This window comes from Dermacentor variabilis, chromosome 1 (assembly GCF_050947875.1).
Source record: "Dermacentor variabilis isolate Ectoservices chromosome 1, ASM5094787v1, whole genome shotgun sequence".
Lineage (NCBI taxonomy): Eukaryota > Metazoa > Arthropoda > Arachnida > Ixodida > Ixodidae > Dermacentor > Dermacentor variabilis.
Window position 1 is genome coordinate 139,136,917 of NC_134568.1, and position 14,680 is coordinate 139,151,596.

Sequence of the window (14,680 nt, forward strand, 5' to 3'; positions counted from 1 at the left end):
ATCATCGTTTCGCGTCCACAGATCGCACGCCCACGCGCGTACAAAACCAAAACGGGGAGGCTGAAAAGTGAAGCGCGCCAGGTGCGTTTAGTACGCGCAACCGCCCGTGCGGTAGTGTGCGCGTGTGCGTGTGTGCGCGTGCCTATACCTATCGCTTGTTAACGATAACAGGACACGGCCGACGTCCGAATCGATGAAGCCGGCGCGCACCACTTCAGAGCCCTCTGGCACAGAGTCCGATAACTACAACCGAGTCAGCGGAGCCGACGCAGCGGCGGTCGGAGCTGGCCAGCTTGAGTTTTAGGAGAGTCGCCGCGCGTGAAGTAGACGGGGTTCTCTGTAATATCGAAGCCCATTTCTCTTTTCTTTCGCAGCCTTTTTTTCTTGCTAAAGCCAGTGGGTGCCGTTAACCAGTCCGAACCATTTGCACGAAACTTTGAGGGGATCGAGCAACGCGCTGACGGACTTATGTGAAAGGTCGAGAGTCTGTGCGCGCAGCTCTTCGCATCCGCCGCTTTGATCCGGTGTTAGTGAGGTTGCGAAAGGTCTAAGCCTAAACTTGCAGCCGATCGGCGCTGGGAAGGAGCGATGCGTCCCGACAAGAAGGCGTGGCTCTGGGTAGTTGTTGTGGCGTCTCTTCTTTGCACAGCGTACTCGTCTACCATTAAGGACAAATCTAAAGACTCCGAGGAATGGGACTTCGAGTTCGAGGAGCACTCTCGAGATGAGGTGAGTCGTGCGGAGGAAGCAGCGCTGACCTGCTCCTGCGCTTCATTTTTTTGCGATCACACTGATGGTATTTCTTAAAGATGCAGCTTCATCTCGTGCGCCCACTGCTTGTCACGATTCGCTGGCGCTTGTGCAGGCATAATTGTGTTGGCCCGTTAGTTGCGATAGCTTGTTCCTACTGCGAGAGCAAATTACTAATATCCTACTTGTCGCCCTCCTCTAGCGATGAGAAAGGAATGTGTATCGAACGCCACCGATAATAAAAGCCCGTTTATTATCGGTTGTGTTTTATCTTGGGCATGACGTATTTACGAAAAATAAGAGACCGTACTAGATATTATGCGCTTAGAAGTGTTCAATTATATATTGCTTGCGAAAAACATAAACCTTCGTTTATGGTTGCTATATCCCCAATAGTAGAGGAGAGTTGTTTTGCTCCTGATGGAGCGTACGTCCTTCCGATGCTTTAACCATGTTTTCGTTCAGATGTTCTGTGGCCCGCCCGCAGTTGCTGCGGGTAATCGAAAGGAAATATACGCATCGGTTTTTTACTTATTTTGCTTGTATTTTCTCGCGGATCGCCGCGCAAGCTCAGATACTGAGCTAGACGCGCGTATGTGGGGCGTTTCAAGTGCCCACGACGTCAAGATCGGATGTCTTGCTCTCAGGATTTCGTACTAGAGGAAAGAGGTAGCACCAATATATTTACTGTGTTGTTTGTATTTATTTTGATTTTTTAGACTTCGACGCAGAAGGATTCCACGAAAGATCTTAAAGCGACATACAACGCTTGGTCCTTCGCCGACGGTGAGTAACATAACTTGTCGAAATGTTTGCGATTAACTGCCTGAACAAAAAGGAATTGTTTCAATATGTTAACGAAGCCTTGATGCAAGTTTAGCTTAACGGCAGCTTTTTTGTGTGTTTCAATCTGTGTCTAATGTTCTACTCCATGGTGTTGCAGCCGACCTCTGTCGCACCGTTCAGTGCAAGCCGACACAGGAGTGCTTGATTCAAGATGAAAACACCGCTATCTGTGTCAGTGCGAAGAAAGTCAAGAAGATGAAGTAAGACATTCGTGCCTTATAATATATTGTATAATCACCTAGATGGCGTGTATCTACTTGTTGGGCATATGAATATTGTGTATTTTCTTGTCAATTATGTAAATTCAATCCTATAAACTGGATGAACTGGAACAGGGGAAGCTTTAAGCAGCAAATTGTGTACTAATGAAAATGTCTATATCGGCTGCTGTAATGCTCAAGTGCAAAGCTAAATACTCTGTTTTAAACAAATATTTATTTGCTATCCTTCAGAACCAGTGCACATATCATATATAGCTTCCATTTATGCATTATGCTTCTGTATCACCAATTATATTGTTCAGGTACCACCCCTCTGGAAACAAAACGAAGGCAGGATTATTCTTTTCAACCTGACAAATCAAATTTAATGTTTCAAGGGTATTTAAGGAAGGTGAGCGTAATAAATTCTTGCTTTCATGGTGATGGCATTTTTCTCATGCAACACTTCTGTCATTATTCAATCACTTAATCTGGATGTCACCTCTCTAAAAAAAACTTTTTATGGAGCGTTTCTTGTACATAAACACCAAGAGCTAAGATAGAAGTTATACTACGAGAAGGTGAGCATAGTAACCTGCTCTTCAGTTAGTTTATGAATTGAAATGCGAAAACATCCCGTGGAGATTATGGGAAAGTGCCTGCTATATTTTTTATTTGCTCCATTTGGTCCTTGAGGTGAGGTTTGTTTTGAACAGTGACAGCTACAGAACTGAAATTATTAAATATGGGAGATCAATGTATATATTTATTTTAATGGCATCGCTTATCTGGAGGCATTCAGCATTGACTGAGGCTGTTAAATAGAGGGTGCCAGAGGAGTGAATTATCAGAGGAAGTGGTGATGAGCATTGTGAGATGAATACACAACAATTGTGTAATTCACTGCTACCATGGATACATTCCATGAAATGTACAGGAAGGAAAGGCTTTAAACACTTGGCAAAGATGAATGAGTTATGCTGTAATTTATGGATCCACTTTAGTGGGATGTAAGTAAAGGTGAGTTCACTTTTCACAGCACAGAGTCATGAAGTTATAGAATATGTGCCTCAGCATTTGAGGGTGAAATTTTAACAATAAATTACCTTTGAAAACTTGGACCTCAAAGTTCGGCATCAGTAACTGAGTTGGTGCTTTGTTTTGTGCTGTAACAGTGCTTCTCATTGAACAATAAGAAGCAGCATGTGAAAGAAAATGTTGTTTTTAAATGCACATATTTGCGTGTGTCACTGTGCTGGTTCTTGAAACGGTGCTGAAGAATATTCACCCACTGCTGATAGGGTTCATGCCATATCATCATTTTGGGCATCTGGAATTGCTGGCTCTGCAATCTTCATTTATCAGTATTATTATCATCATGAATGCATCCAGCATTATGAATACGGTGTTTTACACAAGACTTGAATCAATTGTTGAGGATGGTTATTTTTGGACAGGTTGTCAAAGTGTGCATCCCCCCTTCCTCCTTACGTTATTTGATCTCTTCATGTTCATCACTGGCAAATATGTGGTGGGGTGCCCATAGTGAAAGAAGACAATGTAGTGTAGTGATAGTGGTTGTGGTTATGCATTGTCTATCGCAGCTCTCTGCATGCAGGTATCTGATGTGGCATTTCATTAATGCCTCAATGTTTTGTGTATAGACTTAATGACTTAAGAAAAGACAGTGAATAAGAGCTGAAGTTTCTACAAACTGTAGGACAATCTGTTTTTTCTAAATTTCCATTAGTATCACCAATTCTTACTTTAGTTGTTCCTTTGCATACTGAAGGTATAGCTGTTCTTGTCATCTGCATGTTTCATAATTTGGTGTTCTCATTTGTGGCTACTGGTGGCAAAGTAATGGATCCTGCAACATGAAGAAACAAGTGAAGCATATAGTGGTGTTCTCTGTTTTTTTTTTTTTTTAGAATACAATATTTGGTTATTTACGCAGGGCAATAGAGAAAAAAACCATTTAAATTTCTGATCAGAGGCACAGGAGGCAGCTTGTGCATGTTAATTTATATTGAACCACTTTAATTGTAGCTTTACGGGCATGTCTAGGCTGTCACCAGGTGTTGCTGTGTATATGTACTCTGAGCCCTCATTAGTTGTCTTTTGTAGTTTGGATGGCATGCCTTCCACCCAAAAATTATTGTGAATGGCAGGTTTGGTATAATCCAGTATATGTATAAACTGTTTGATGCTTTCTAGCCACAGTTAAAAAAAAGCTTTCTTCACAAAGTGTGCCTGCTATATATACACTCCCCTCTGTAGACATTATTTCTACATGCTGTACCCCTGTGCCTCGTAGTTTGGCTATAAACTGGTTGATGCAGCATAATCCAAACTCTTCTCGCTAACAGAGCATGCATTTGTAGTAATCCATTGCAGTGTACAGCTGCAGTGGAGTACTACAAGAACTGGGTTTCTTGGAACCTTTGGGTCTTCTCACCTTTCCGATGTGGTCCTTTCTTTTGACATACTAATAGTACATACCTGTGGTCAGGCTTTCTCAATTACCATGTAAGTTGAAAAGTGCCAGAACTGGCTTTAAGTTGCAGCTGACTTGAGAAGTGACTGGCCCTTATGCCAGCACCCTTGTTGCTGTACTGTGTAATGAACATTATATTGGGGACTCTATTGTGTGTGTTCAGGTGCCACACACCTGTGCTCTCCCCTGTATGTATAACTTGTGATGGGGGAGTGCAGTGACACAGTTTACCCGGCACTACTTGAAAATTGGTGGAATCCTCTGCTGCCAAAATGTTTGGGGACCCCTTCCTTAATACTGTGTTGACTTGTTGAACTTTCGAATAATCTTCACTTCACTAGATGCATACTCAGTGTGCGGGAAAAGCTTACACGAGCCACACTGTTTCCATTTTGGGACAACTCAGGAAGTTGACCAATTGGTAAAGTTAAATTATTTAAAGTGGTGCTAATGAACAGACATACAGAGGAACAGACAACCATGAGGATGTACCTGTTGCAAAAGGTTTTAAATTTTGCACAAATAATTTCAAGAGAGGAAAGGCCACCACACAATCGCAGTGTCAGCATAATAAATAGCCAGTAGACGAACGCATAGAAATGGTGCTCACCCTGATTCTGACCGAGTCTCATTGCTTGTGGGGGCAGCCTTGTCCCAAGTTCTTTCACTGTAAGAGCATTTTGTTATCTTTCACCAGAACTGGTCCTTGTGTCTGTACAAGATAGCACCTTTGTATAGTGCAGGCAAACAGTAAAAAAGGCTACAGTGCATGATAAGGTGCAACTAGTTTCAGCGTAAGACTGTTTTTGCCTTCCCCACTTGCACATTAATGCAGAACCTGCCCTGATTGGTTGAACTATAATCGTGTACTATTTTACAAACTGTTTCTAAGCCATTATAACTTTTGACTATCATTTGCCAGATCTTGGAACAGCTTTTATTTATCTCTTATTCATTTTTTGCACACCTGGTTCTAACTTGAGGTTGAGAAGAAATGTACTTCCTACACTTTTAAAAACAAATCAGTGCAAGATAAATGCTGCGTAGTATTATGAGACTAGTTTAGAAAAAAATCTTCCAGAAATCGTTTTATTTGCTCAGTATGAAAATATGGCTTATTAACAGATTAACTGAAATCTAATACCTGTGCCACATGGACGAGGAGGTTATTTTCATTAAAAGTTTAAGACCTTAAGTTTCTTAATGTCATTACATTTCGATCACTGCTACACGCGCATACTTAATGACATTAAACGTTGCGGTGGCGATAGCTGCAGTGAAACGGTTAAGTTTGCTTGCCAATCGTAATACAATAAAAAAAACAGTTATCTATGGAGCAGATGTTTAAGAAATGGCGTGAAAAACATTAATAGGCGTATTGTGTGTAGTTTACTTCAGGAATGTCATTGTTGCACCCAGCCGTAAACTGTTTAAAGCGAAAGCTAGCTCGACGGCCAATCCATAGCGCAGCCAAAGCATTGAAATTGGAAAAATGGCGCTCACAGCTTCAAAGCTCTCAAGCAGCCATCCTGAAGAATTTGGCTCGTGTGCTCCAGTTTGTTCTGGTGTATGCGCTTCTTCGAGCCAAACATCGTTGAGAAATTCGAACGCTTTAGTATGAGGTCAACAAGGCCTGGAGCCGCCGCCGTGCAGTCGGGCAGCTTCTCCTGGCTAACGCACTCACGATTAGTGCTCTAGCTGTGCGTAGTGGCTAGATCACCTGCTGATCGCTATGAAAATAAAGAGCTCCTTTTAAAAAAGTGAAGAATATATTAGTTGTTTTTATCTACAAGTTAGCTTAATATCGTCAGAATATGGTCACCACGGCCACGACGGAAACATTGGAAATGAGAGTACACATTCGACGGCCAAGTGAGTTGTAATAACTGTAAGAACGCACTATGCCGCGAGAAAGAGCAATTTTTTTAAAGAAACTGAAGAATATATCAATTGTTATTCACTAAGAATCAGTTTAGTCTCGTCAGAATGTGGAGACATTGTGAATGAGAGTACGCATTTGATGGCCAAGTGAGTTACGAGAATGCACTATGCCACGAATGGCATTAAGCTTTAATGCCATTAAGCATGTCTGTGCGGCACCCTGCGAATGACATTCAAGTTTAAGGCATTAGCCAGTTAATGTCATTTTCTGTGCCCATGTGGCAGGTGTATAAGCTTCCTTTTGAGAGTGGTATTTAGCATTTGACAAATAGCAAATATGCCATTGCTGTTGGAATGGTTTTGAAATGGCTTGATAATATGCTTGATTTGACAGTCTGTCATCTCTTGACAGTACATGTAACTTATTGTATTTTCAGTGGTATTTGCAGAATACATTCAAACTCAAACAATAAAGCACACCCACTCATACACGTGCATGCACGCACTCACACATGCACAGAGAGAGAGAGGCAGAATATATTTGATGCATAATTACTTGAGGGTTTCGTCTGCAAATGCTGCACAGCTGGTTCCTAAACATGCTGTAATTCCAAGCCTACATGTCAGCACCGGAGTCACGTTATATTGTCGTGCACTTTTGTCCACTAACAGAAAACCATTAACCAAGGAATCAACTTCATTCATAATTCAAGACATTGTAAAGTCACCTGTGATTATTTACACACAATACTTTACTGGCTCAAAAGCAATGTAGGAAACTGAAGCTGCCCAAGGTGATGCAACTCCTTGGAGTGTCATTTTCAGTATCAATGCCACCTGCATGGGCAACAGAAAGAGATGGCATTCTAAGCAGTAATGTGTGCAAAGCTGTTTCATTGGATGCCTGTGCTCAGTGTTCTCAGCCTTGACAACTCCTTGGCTGTGCCTTGAAGTAATACTGCGCATGCTCCTTCGTTCTGGAATGTCCATGCCTGGTAAAAGAGAGAATGGACAGCCATGCCTTTGGAAGAAGTAGGGCACTTGTCCATCCAAACAAGTGATGGCACAATGCTATTGTGGAACAGCTGATAAGTTCATCATCCAGTGTGATGAACTTTAGTGCAAGCTTCCTGCATAACAAAATTCAATGAAGTCTTTCCTCCAGTTTGACATATAGGCTGTCTATTTTGTTCAAATGAGATTGCTGGTCCGGAAAGCCTGAAGCTTGCATTCTAATTGTTCTGCATCATGCTAGCACCAACAGCACAGACACAATTTTCTGCTTTTCTTTTCTTTCCAGTTTTGATATCTGACTTTCAGGTGTTATTGAATGGTTTGAAGCAAGTCATTGTAACATCTTGTATACACAGTAAGAGCACTTCGCTTAAGCACAAAGTTGTGGGGCTTCATTCCACTTGGCAACATCTAAGGACAGTAGCATTGATTTTGAGAGCTAGGTAAATAGTGCTTACACTTTGCTTTTAAAGTTTTTTGCCCCTTTTTTAGCGGGAAGGGGGTGGTGTTTCTTGGTCTGGTCTTTTGTGTCTCTCTATGCACACTATTGTTTGATTACATGTTGAATAGTGCATGTAGAGCTCATGTTACATTTGCACGTTTCTTGTACTATCAATTTGTGTTTACAATACTTTTGTTTCACTTTTAGGCTTTACGGGCACAAGCCATCGTGCGTAATTTATAGCGTTTTTGTTTTAATTGGTTAGAAGCCAGAATATTGACTGTGCATTGCCTGGCTAATTGTTAATGTATATTTCGTTCACAATCACTGATACACAAGCACATCATTCTTTTCTTCCCCCTTTTGTTAGATCTTGCACAAGTTTGCTTCCCTCTTCCACATTTATAGCATCCAACTAAAACTGATTAGCATGTAAAAAAAATTTGCCGTTTGTTGCCCAATACATTTAATTATATTAAATTTCACAAAGAGGCTGTTAGACCAGCATTGCAAGTTGCTGCATATACAGACTAGTCACTGTGGGTCATGCCAAAACTCCTATTTGTAATTAATCCATCTGGAATGTGTCTACTTGCTCATAATTTCACAGAACACATGAAGTGGTGTACTCTTGGGTGTTGTCTGGCCTTGTCAAACATTTGCATGCATGGAAAAGTTATTGACAGAAGTTAGGGTAACTGCACTTCAGTTTGATCCTACGAAGTGCAGGAAAAGAGTGCCCTTCTTTGCTGCATATTCATGGCAAAAATGTTTGTAGCACTTGTAATACAGAATGCATTGGCACTTGTGAAACCTCTGTGCCACTTGGTAGTGGACCTGTACGTTATCAGTGATGGTTATCTGCACACTTCTTCCGAGTGCACTCGGAAAAGGTGTACAGTGTACCACACAAGCTTTGTCCATGTTGCAAGTCTGCATATGTAGTTGTGTTGCCGTTATGCTTGCAGTGCTGTTTTCTTATGCTGATAACCCCCTGTGTATGCATGTCATTCTAATTTCTTGTGCCACTAGAGCAGTGATCAAGATAGATACCTCACAGGCAATTGATTGCTGCCAAGTGGCTCCATTCACATCCTTGGTATGGAATGGCAGCTGTGAAAAACACGCCTGCCGTGGTTGCTCAGTGGCTGTGGTGTTGGGCTGCTGAGCGCGAGGTCGCGGGATCAAATCCTGGCCACGGCGGCCGCATTTCGATGGGGGCGAAATGTGAAAACACCTGTGTACTTAGATTTAGGTGCACGTTAAAGAACCCCAGGTGGTCAAAATTTCTCGAGTCCCCCACGGCGGCGTGCCTCATAATCAGAAAGTGGTTTTGGCACGTAAAACCGCATAATTTAATTTTGTGAAAAACACGGACATTAGAAGAATGAGAAGAACAACACAAACACAGACTTGTGTCCGTGTTACATGCCTGCCTTTCTATACTATAAATTCCTAACAACTTGCTCAGCTTTTTGTCATTCTAAGCTTCATTCACATTATCTTAATGATAGGACATGGTGGTTTATGACAGTATTTTCCAGCAGAGCAAATTGTCTTGAAAGATTTTAAAGCAGCATGTGCAGACCACATTTTCACTCACAACATGCATTTTGTCCTATATGTGCAAAAGAAGCAGTTATGAAGATTTCACAGTTTAAAATTTGTTTGCGCATCTTGCATCCCATCACATGATGGTAAGCTGCTTTTGCTTTGGAGTTGCTTTTATGACTTCACTGTTTCAGTCATTTTTGACATCACTTCTGTCCTTTAAGTATACGCATAGTGAACCATACCTTTTTATGTACTATACACACCCTTTAATTAAAAAGACTCTTGTAAAGCATGGGTCTGCATACAGCAAAGGTGTATGCAGTCCGATGCCTCTTGTGTTTAGTGGTGGTTGAAGTTCTAACGTTGAAGAGCGCCATGCGAGCCAAACCTAAGCGTTGTGTAGGCCACACATACATACCATATGTTTGAGACAATTGCTCAATATTTTAACTCCATGAAAACTTTTTTTGAGCATGTTTTCACAGGACCTTGTCCGAATGGCTCAGTGCCGTACAAGTACAGTGATGACATCTTACTATTCTGCTGTCTTACACCGCATTTCAGCACTGCTTATTCTCTTATAGAGTTAGTGCTAAGGGGAGGGCTGTTTTACAAATTAGGGTGCTTGTTTGTGCATGTGTGATGGCACACAGCCATGCCTCAATCTCGTGTGTGTGCCCACTTTGCACTATGCAGAAAGGCATCCCTGTCCAGCAGCTGGGGCAGCTATGACAGGAAGCAGAGCACAACGATGCCTCCCACCTCGACTGCAGCCGGTGCTGGCAGCACTGCAGCAGTCAGCACTACTAGCAAGCCATGGAGCAGTGCAGAGGCAGAAGATGATGACGACGATGATGACCAGTATCTGGAAGAAGATAGCAGCCAAGAGGAAGAACTGCGCTGCCCACCATGCCCCGTGTTCAAGGCAGACTATGTGTGTGGCACAGACAACCAAACGTATTCGTCAGAGTGTCGGCTCCAGTACCACAACTGCCGCCAACGCACTTCAGTGCAGGTCTCCTGCAAGGGATTCTGCCCCTGTAAAGGTGAGCGCGCAACTGTAGGTACTTTCACTCATTTGGCTGTAAGCAAATTCACAGTAAGGTAATCTAGGACAAGCAAAATGCATATGTATCATATTTACGCACATCTAACACACTTTTTTTCGTGGAATATGGGTCCGAAAATTGCTTGCGCATTACAGTTGGACACGAAACCAAAACAAGCCAAAACCACGTTTTGCGGCGGTGGCAACAGCCTGCCATCAGACACTGCATCATCGCCATCACGAGATGGTGACAGAGCACATTTTTGTAAAGGTTGCTGTGGGCATGACTGTGGCTTTACTTTAGGCTCAAATACAACCTGGAGCAGTCAATCACTTTTGGAGATACTATCACTTTCGCCAGATTTCATGTGACTCTCGGCACCAGATGCGTCAGCATATATGGCTGCCCGCATTTCTGACACTGTGCCAAGAATGCTGTCAGCCACATACTTCAAGACTGATACAGAGTGACGTAAAATCTCGCAAAAGTGATCATTTGAGAATACTGCCTGCGTGTGCTTGGTATCTGAAGCGAGTGAAGTGGAAACGGTGACGACAGTGTGCTGCTTTCATTGTGAAAGCTCATAAAAAAAAATGTTTCCCTTCTGTAAGGGTAAATTCTCCACATCTCATTTTTTTTCTGATCCCAAACGTGGGGGCATGCTATATTTTTTCTTTTATAAATTGGCAGCACATTAAATTCAGATGCACCTTTATTTCCTTTCATTAAAACCACAAAATTTGGGTGTGCATTAGGTTTGAGGGCACGTTGTAAATGGGTAAATGCACTTATAACAAGAAGATGAAAGGGAGAACAAGGTAAAGTACTGTTAGCTCACATTATTTTCGCCTTTCATATGCAGTAAAATTCTGGTAAACAGTGACAGCTTAGATGGAATTGCCAGTTAAACAGTACAATATCCTTTCAATTTATTGTTTTGTATTCAAATAATGTAAACAAACTTTCATTAATCGGAAACAAAATGTTGAACTCACTATAAACAGAACTACAGAATCAAGCACTAAAGGATATTTTTTTTTAGAAAGAACCAGGATGTTATTTTTTGGCAACACCTGTCTTCTGTGAAGAAAGTCATTCTTACTAGATGGCATGCCACACATCCAATGTTTTCCTTTACATGTTACGATGGTTGATGGTTGCACGCTCGATGGTTGCACCAACGAAAGTGGCAATAAAGCAAGGGAAGGACTGGAAAATGACTTGCGAAAAACCTGCGGTTTTCGGCTGTCGGAGCGCAGCCAGTGTCTATCGAGAGAGAATGCAGATTTGGTGCATGCATTAACCATACTTTGGTCTGTCTGTATGAACAGCACGACAATGGTTGAAGTATAGACTGACAAGGTCGCATGAAAGCATATGTGCATGCAGCAACACGGTTTGCAATCTTTTATTTTTTTGTTTTTATTCTTTTTATTGCCACTCTGAGAATAATCAAATCACTTCTGGCGAATCAGTTATTTTGGACTTACGTCTATTTGGACTTGTGGGCAGTCCCTGCTGAGTCCAAATTATCGGTTGACAACTGTACTGGTTCCAGAATAAGTGCTAAGCACCTTGTCAGCCTTTGTTTAACTAGCTGCTACATTCCCTTCTTAGTACTCAACATTTTTGACAACTCTGTTAAGAGGGTGTATAAAATATACTGCTGCTCCCCTGCACATCTTTCTCTGTAAACATAACTCCTGCTTATCAGAACATATCTCTCCAGTCCAACAACATTCTGCTGTGCAGTTGAATCCCACCACACTGAAATTGACTGAGTATATGAAAAGTCTCGTTCGTAGCTTCCTAATTAACTCAGATGGTAGAGCAACCACCCAGGAACGACATTAATCCCAATTTGATCCCCGTACCAAGACAAATTTTTCTTCCAACTGCGAAGCCTTCTGTCTGAAAATCTTTATAGGTTTCCTTTGTAGCTTCCACAGAACCGGGGAGAAACCCTCGTGACATTTAATTCATGGCTCAAATATAATATGATATACTTTCCCGGGTAGCAAATTATACAAAAAAGAAAGCTTACATTGTAGTTCTGCAAAATGTTTTCTTATGCATAAATTTTGATGCACTTACAGGAAGTTACAACTATGGTAGGCTGCACTTTAGCAGAACTTGCAGAGAAAGAAAAATCGTTTATTCCAAGTTTCATTTAAGCAGCGGAATCGCAAATCTTAAGATATCTCTTTATTTCAAAAGTACAAGTGCCCTTTATAGTACTGAGGTGCAAAAAAAAATGATATAATTGTACTAGATGTGCATTTTGGCTTATCCCTTTTCACAAGCTTTATCTTTGTAAAGCGAGATATTGCACAGGAATTATGCAACCATCATATTAGGCATACTACTGGAGAATTTCGATTTCCATTCCTTCCTAGTTGGTTTGGTAATGTTTTGCGCACTCGTATGAAAACTATTCCAAGTCCCTATAGCATGGCTCTCTGCTCTTTCTGATGACCCCTCGCTTTTCACTTCAACTGAATAAATTTTGATGACTTTCATTATTGCGGCAAGCATAATTGCATTGCACAGTCACTATTTCATTGTTTTCATCACAATTCACAGCATATCATGTGCACTAATAAGCTGAGTAAAAATGATGCAGAGTATTTGTTGACATAACAGTGAGGAAAATTGTGAATTCAGTGCCTTGATAACATGTATAATTGGATTGGTTGGTTTGTAGATTCTGAATGCAATTTGAAACCAGTTCAAAAGAATGTAATACAAAGGAAAGGCAGAATGAATGCTAAACATCAGCTGAAGCATTTGCTATAAAGAAAAAGTGAGCTTTAGACATACATGTATATGCAAAACCACACAATATTTTCGGCATGTGTGCATGAAAAATGTTAATCTGTACACATCATCCATGCATTCGTGCAGCTGTCACACAATTCTTTGCAGATGACAAAACTGTCTGAGCAGTGAAAGTTTACTGATACAATTATCGCACTCTTTCTCGATGCAGTATACTTCTTCGATTTCACTACAAATTTGCCGGGGGAACTTGTGCAAAATACAAGTGCACTGAACTCAGATGTGCAAGAGCACCAGCAATAATGATCAGTCGATAGCCTCCCTCCCCCAATCAATGCCTTTAATGCCGTACAGTGCATATGTACCCTTTTGTTGGGATGAACCGTGCTGTCGATTTGATGTTGCACTAGCCACAAGAAAGGGGTAGTGTTGTGTACGAGGTCTGTCCCAAAAGTTGATTTGGTGAGTGAACAAAAAAGTGGTGTAGCAGTGCTGCTCTCTCCACTCAAAAGGTGGACTTCTAGTATGAGCCAAGACTGCTGTATGACAAGGCAGCATTTTATGCGTGCACTTCTTGTGCAACTCATTTTTAGTCTTTGTTGAAATGGAGACCAACAAACAGATTGAACAAAAGATCAATATCAAATTTATTGTGAAGTTGTACAAGAATGGTGCAGAAATTCATCAAATGTTGCCAAAGGTGTATGGAAAGGGTGCCCTAAAAGAAAAAACAGTATTCAAGTAAGTTCTGCGTTTTCAGGAAGGCCGTGAAGACCCCAAGGACAATGCAAAATCAGGATGCTCCTCCACCTCGTGCGAGGATGAAAACATTCTCTTGTGCATTCTCTTGTGCTCAGTGAGCGCCGAATAACTGTTATAATGATATATAAGCGAGTGGTTTGGAAAACTCGTCTGTTCACAAGATTTTGACTGAAAATTAGAAATGAGAAAGGTTTGCGTGAAGATGGTGCCGAAACTGCCAACTTTTCAGCAAAAGTTGTGATGAAAACAATGTTGCATTGATTGAAAAACTTCAAACACCAATGAACTCTTGCAAAAAGTCATCACCAGTGATGAAACACAGATTTACGAATGCGATATCGAGCTGAAGTCACAGCGCAGGGAGTGGAAGAAAACGGATGAGCCAAGGCCTCCCCCCAAAAAAAAGCTCAGAACAAAAAAAAATATTAATGTTGATCGTGTTTTTTGACTTCTATGAAATTGTTGCACCACGAATTGGTACCTGAAGGTCAGGCTCAAACTGTCAATGCAGCTGGAGGCCCGGAAGCATCTGAGAGATTGTGTGAGCCATGAGCATCCAAATTTGTCACACAATTGGCGCTAGGTTATGCACTACGACAATGCCCCTGTGCAGTCTGCATTGATAGTGCGTGAGTTCTTGCACACAGTTGCATCACTGTGCTGGAATACTCGCTCAGCTTTCCTCATTAAGCCCCCTGCGACTTTCTTTTGTTTCTCAAATGCAAACGGTACTCCAGGGGTGGCATTTTGAGGATGTGACAACAATGCAAAAGGAAACGACATCGCTGCCGAAGTGCCACAAGAGAACTTTGAAAGGTGCTTCCAGCAATGGAAGAAGAGGTGGAACCAGTGTATTGTGTCTAATGGAAAGTATTTTGAAGGTGACTGCACGTTGATGTGTCTGAAA

The 14,680-nt window shown here is 41.6% G+C and overlaps 1 protein-coding gene across 1 annotated transcript in view; it reads left to right on the forward strand.

Annotated features, from left to right (window-relative positions):
* Positions 1-242: 242 nt before the first annotated feature.
* The window catches only part of Cow (Proteoglycan Cow), a 66,595-nt gene continuing 52,157 nt past the window's right edge, over positions 243-14,680 (forward strand). Inside the window, exons 1-4 of the mRNA XM_075695972.1 lie at positions 243-729; positions 1,470-1,536; positions 1,694-1,796; positions 9,881-10,230. Coding sequence (XP_075552087.1) covers positions 589-729; positions 1,470-1,536; positions 1,694-1,796; positions 9,881-10,230 — 661 coding nt within the window. The 5' untranslated portion in view covers positions 243-588. The remainder of the gene's footprint in view (positions 730-1,469; positions 1,537-1,693; positions 1,797-9,880; positions 10,231-14,680) is intronic.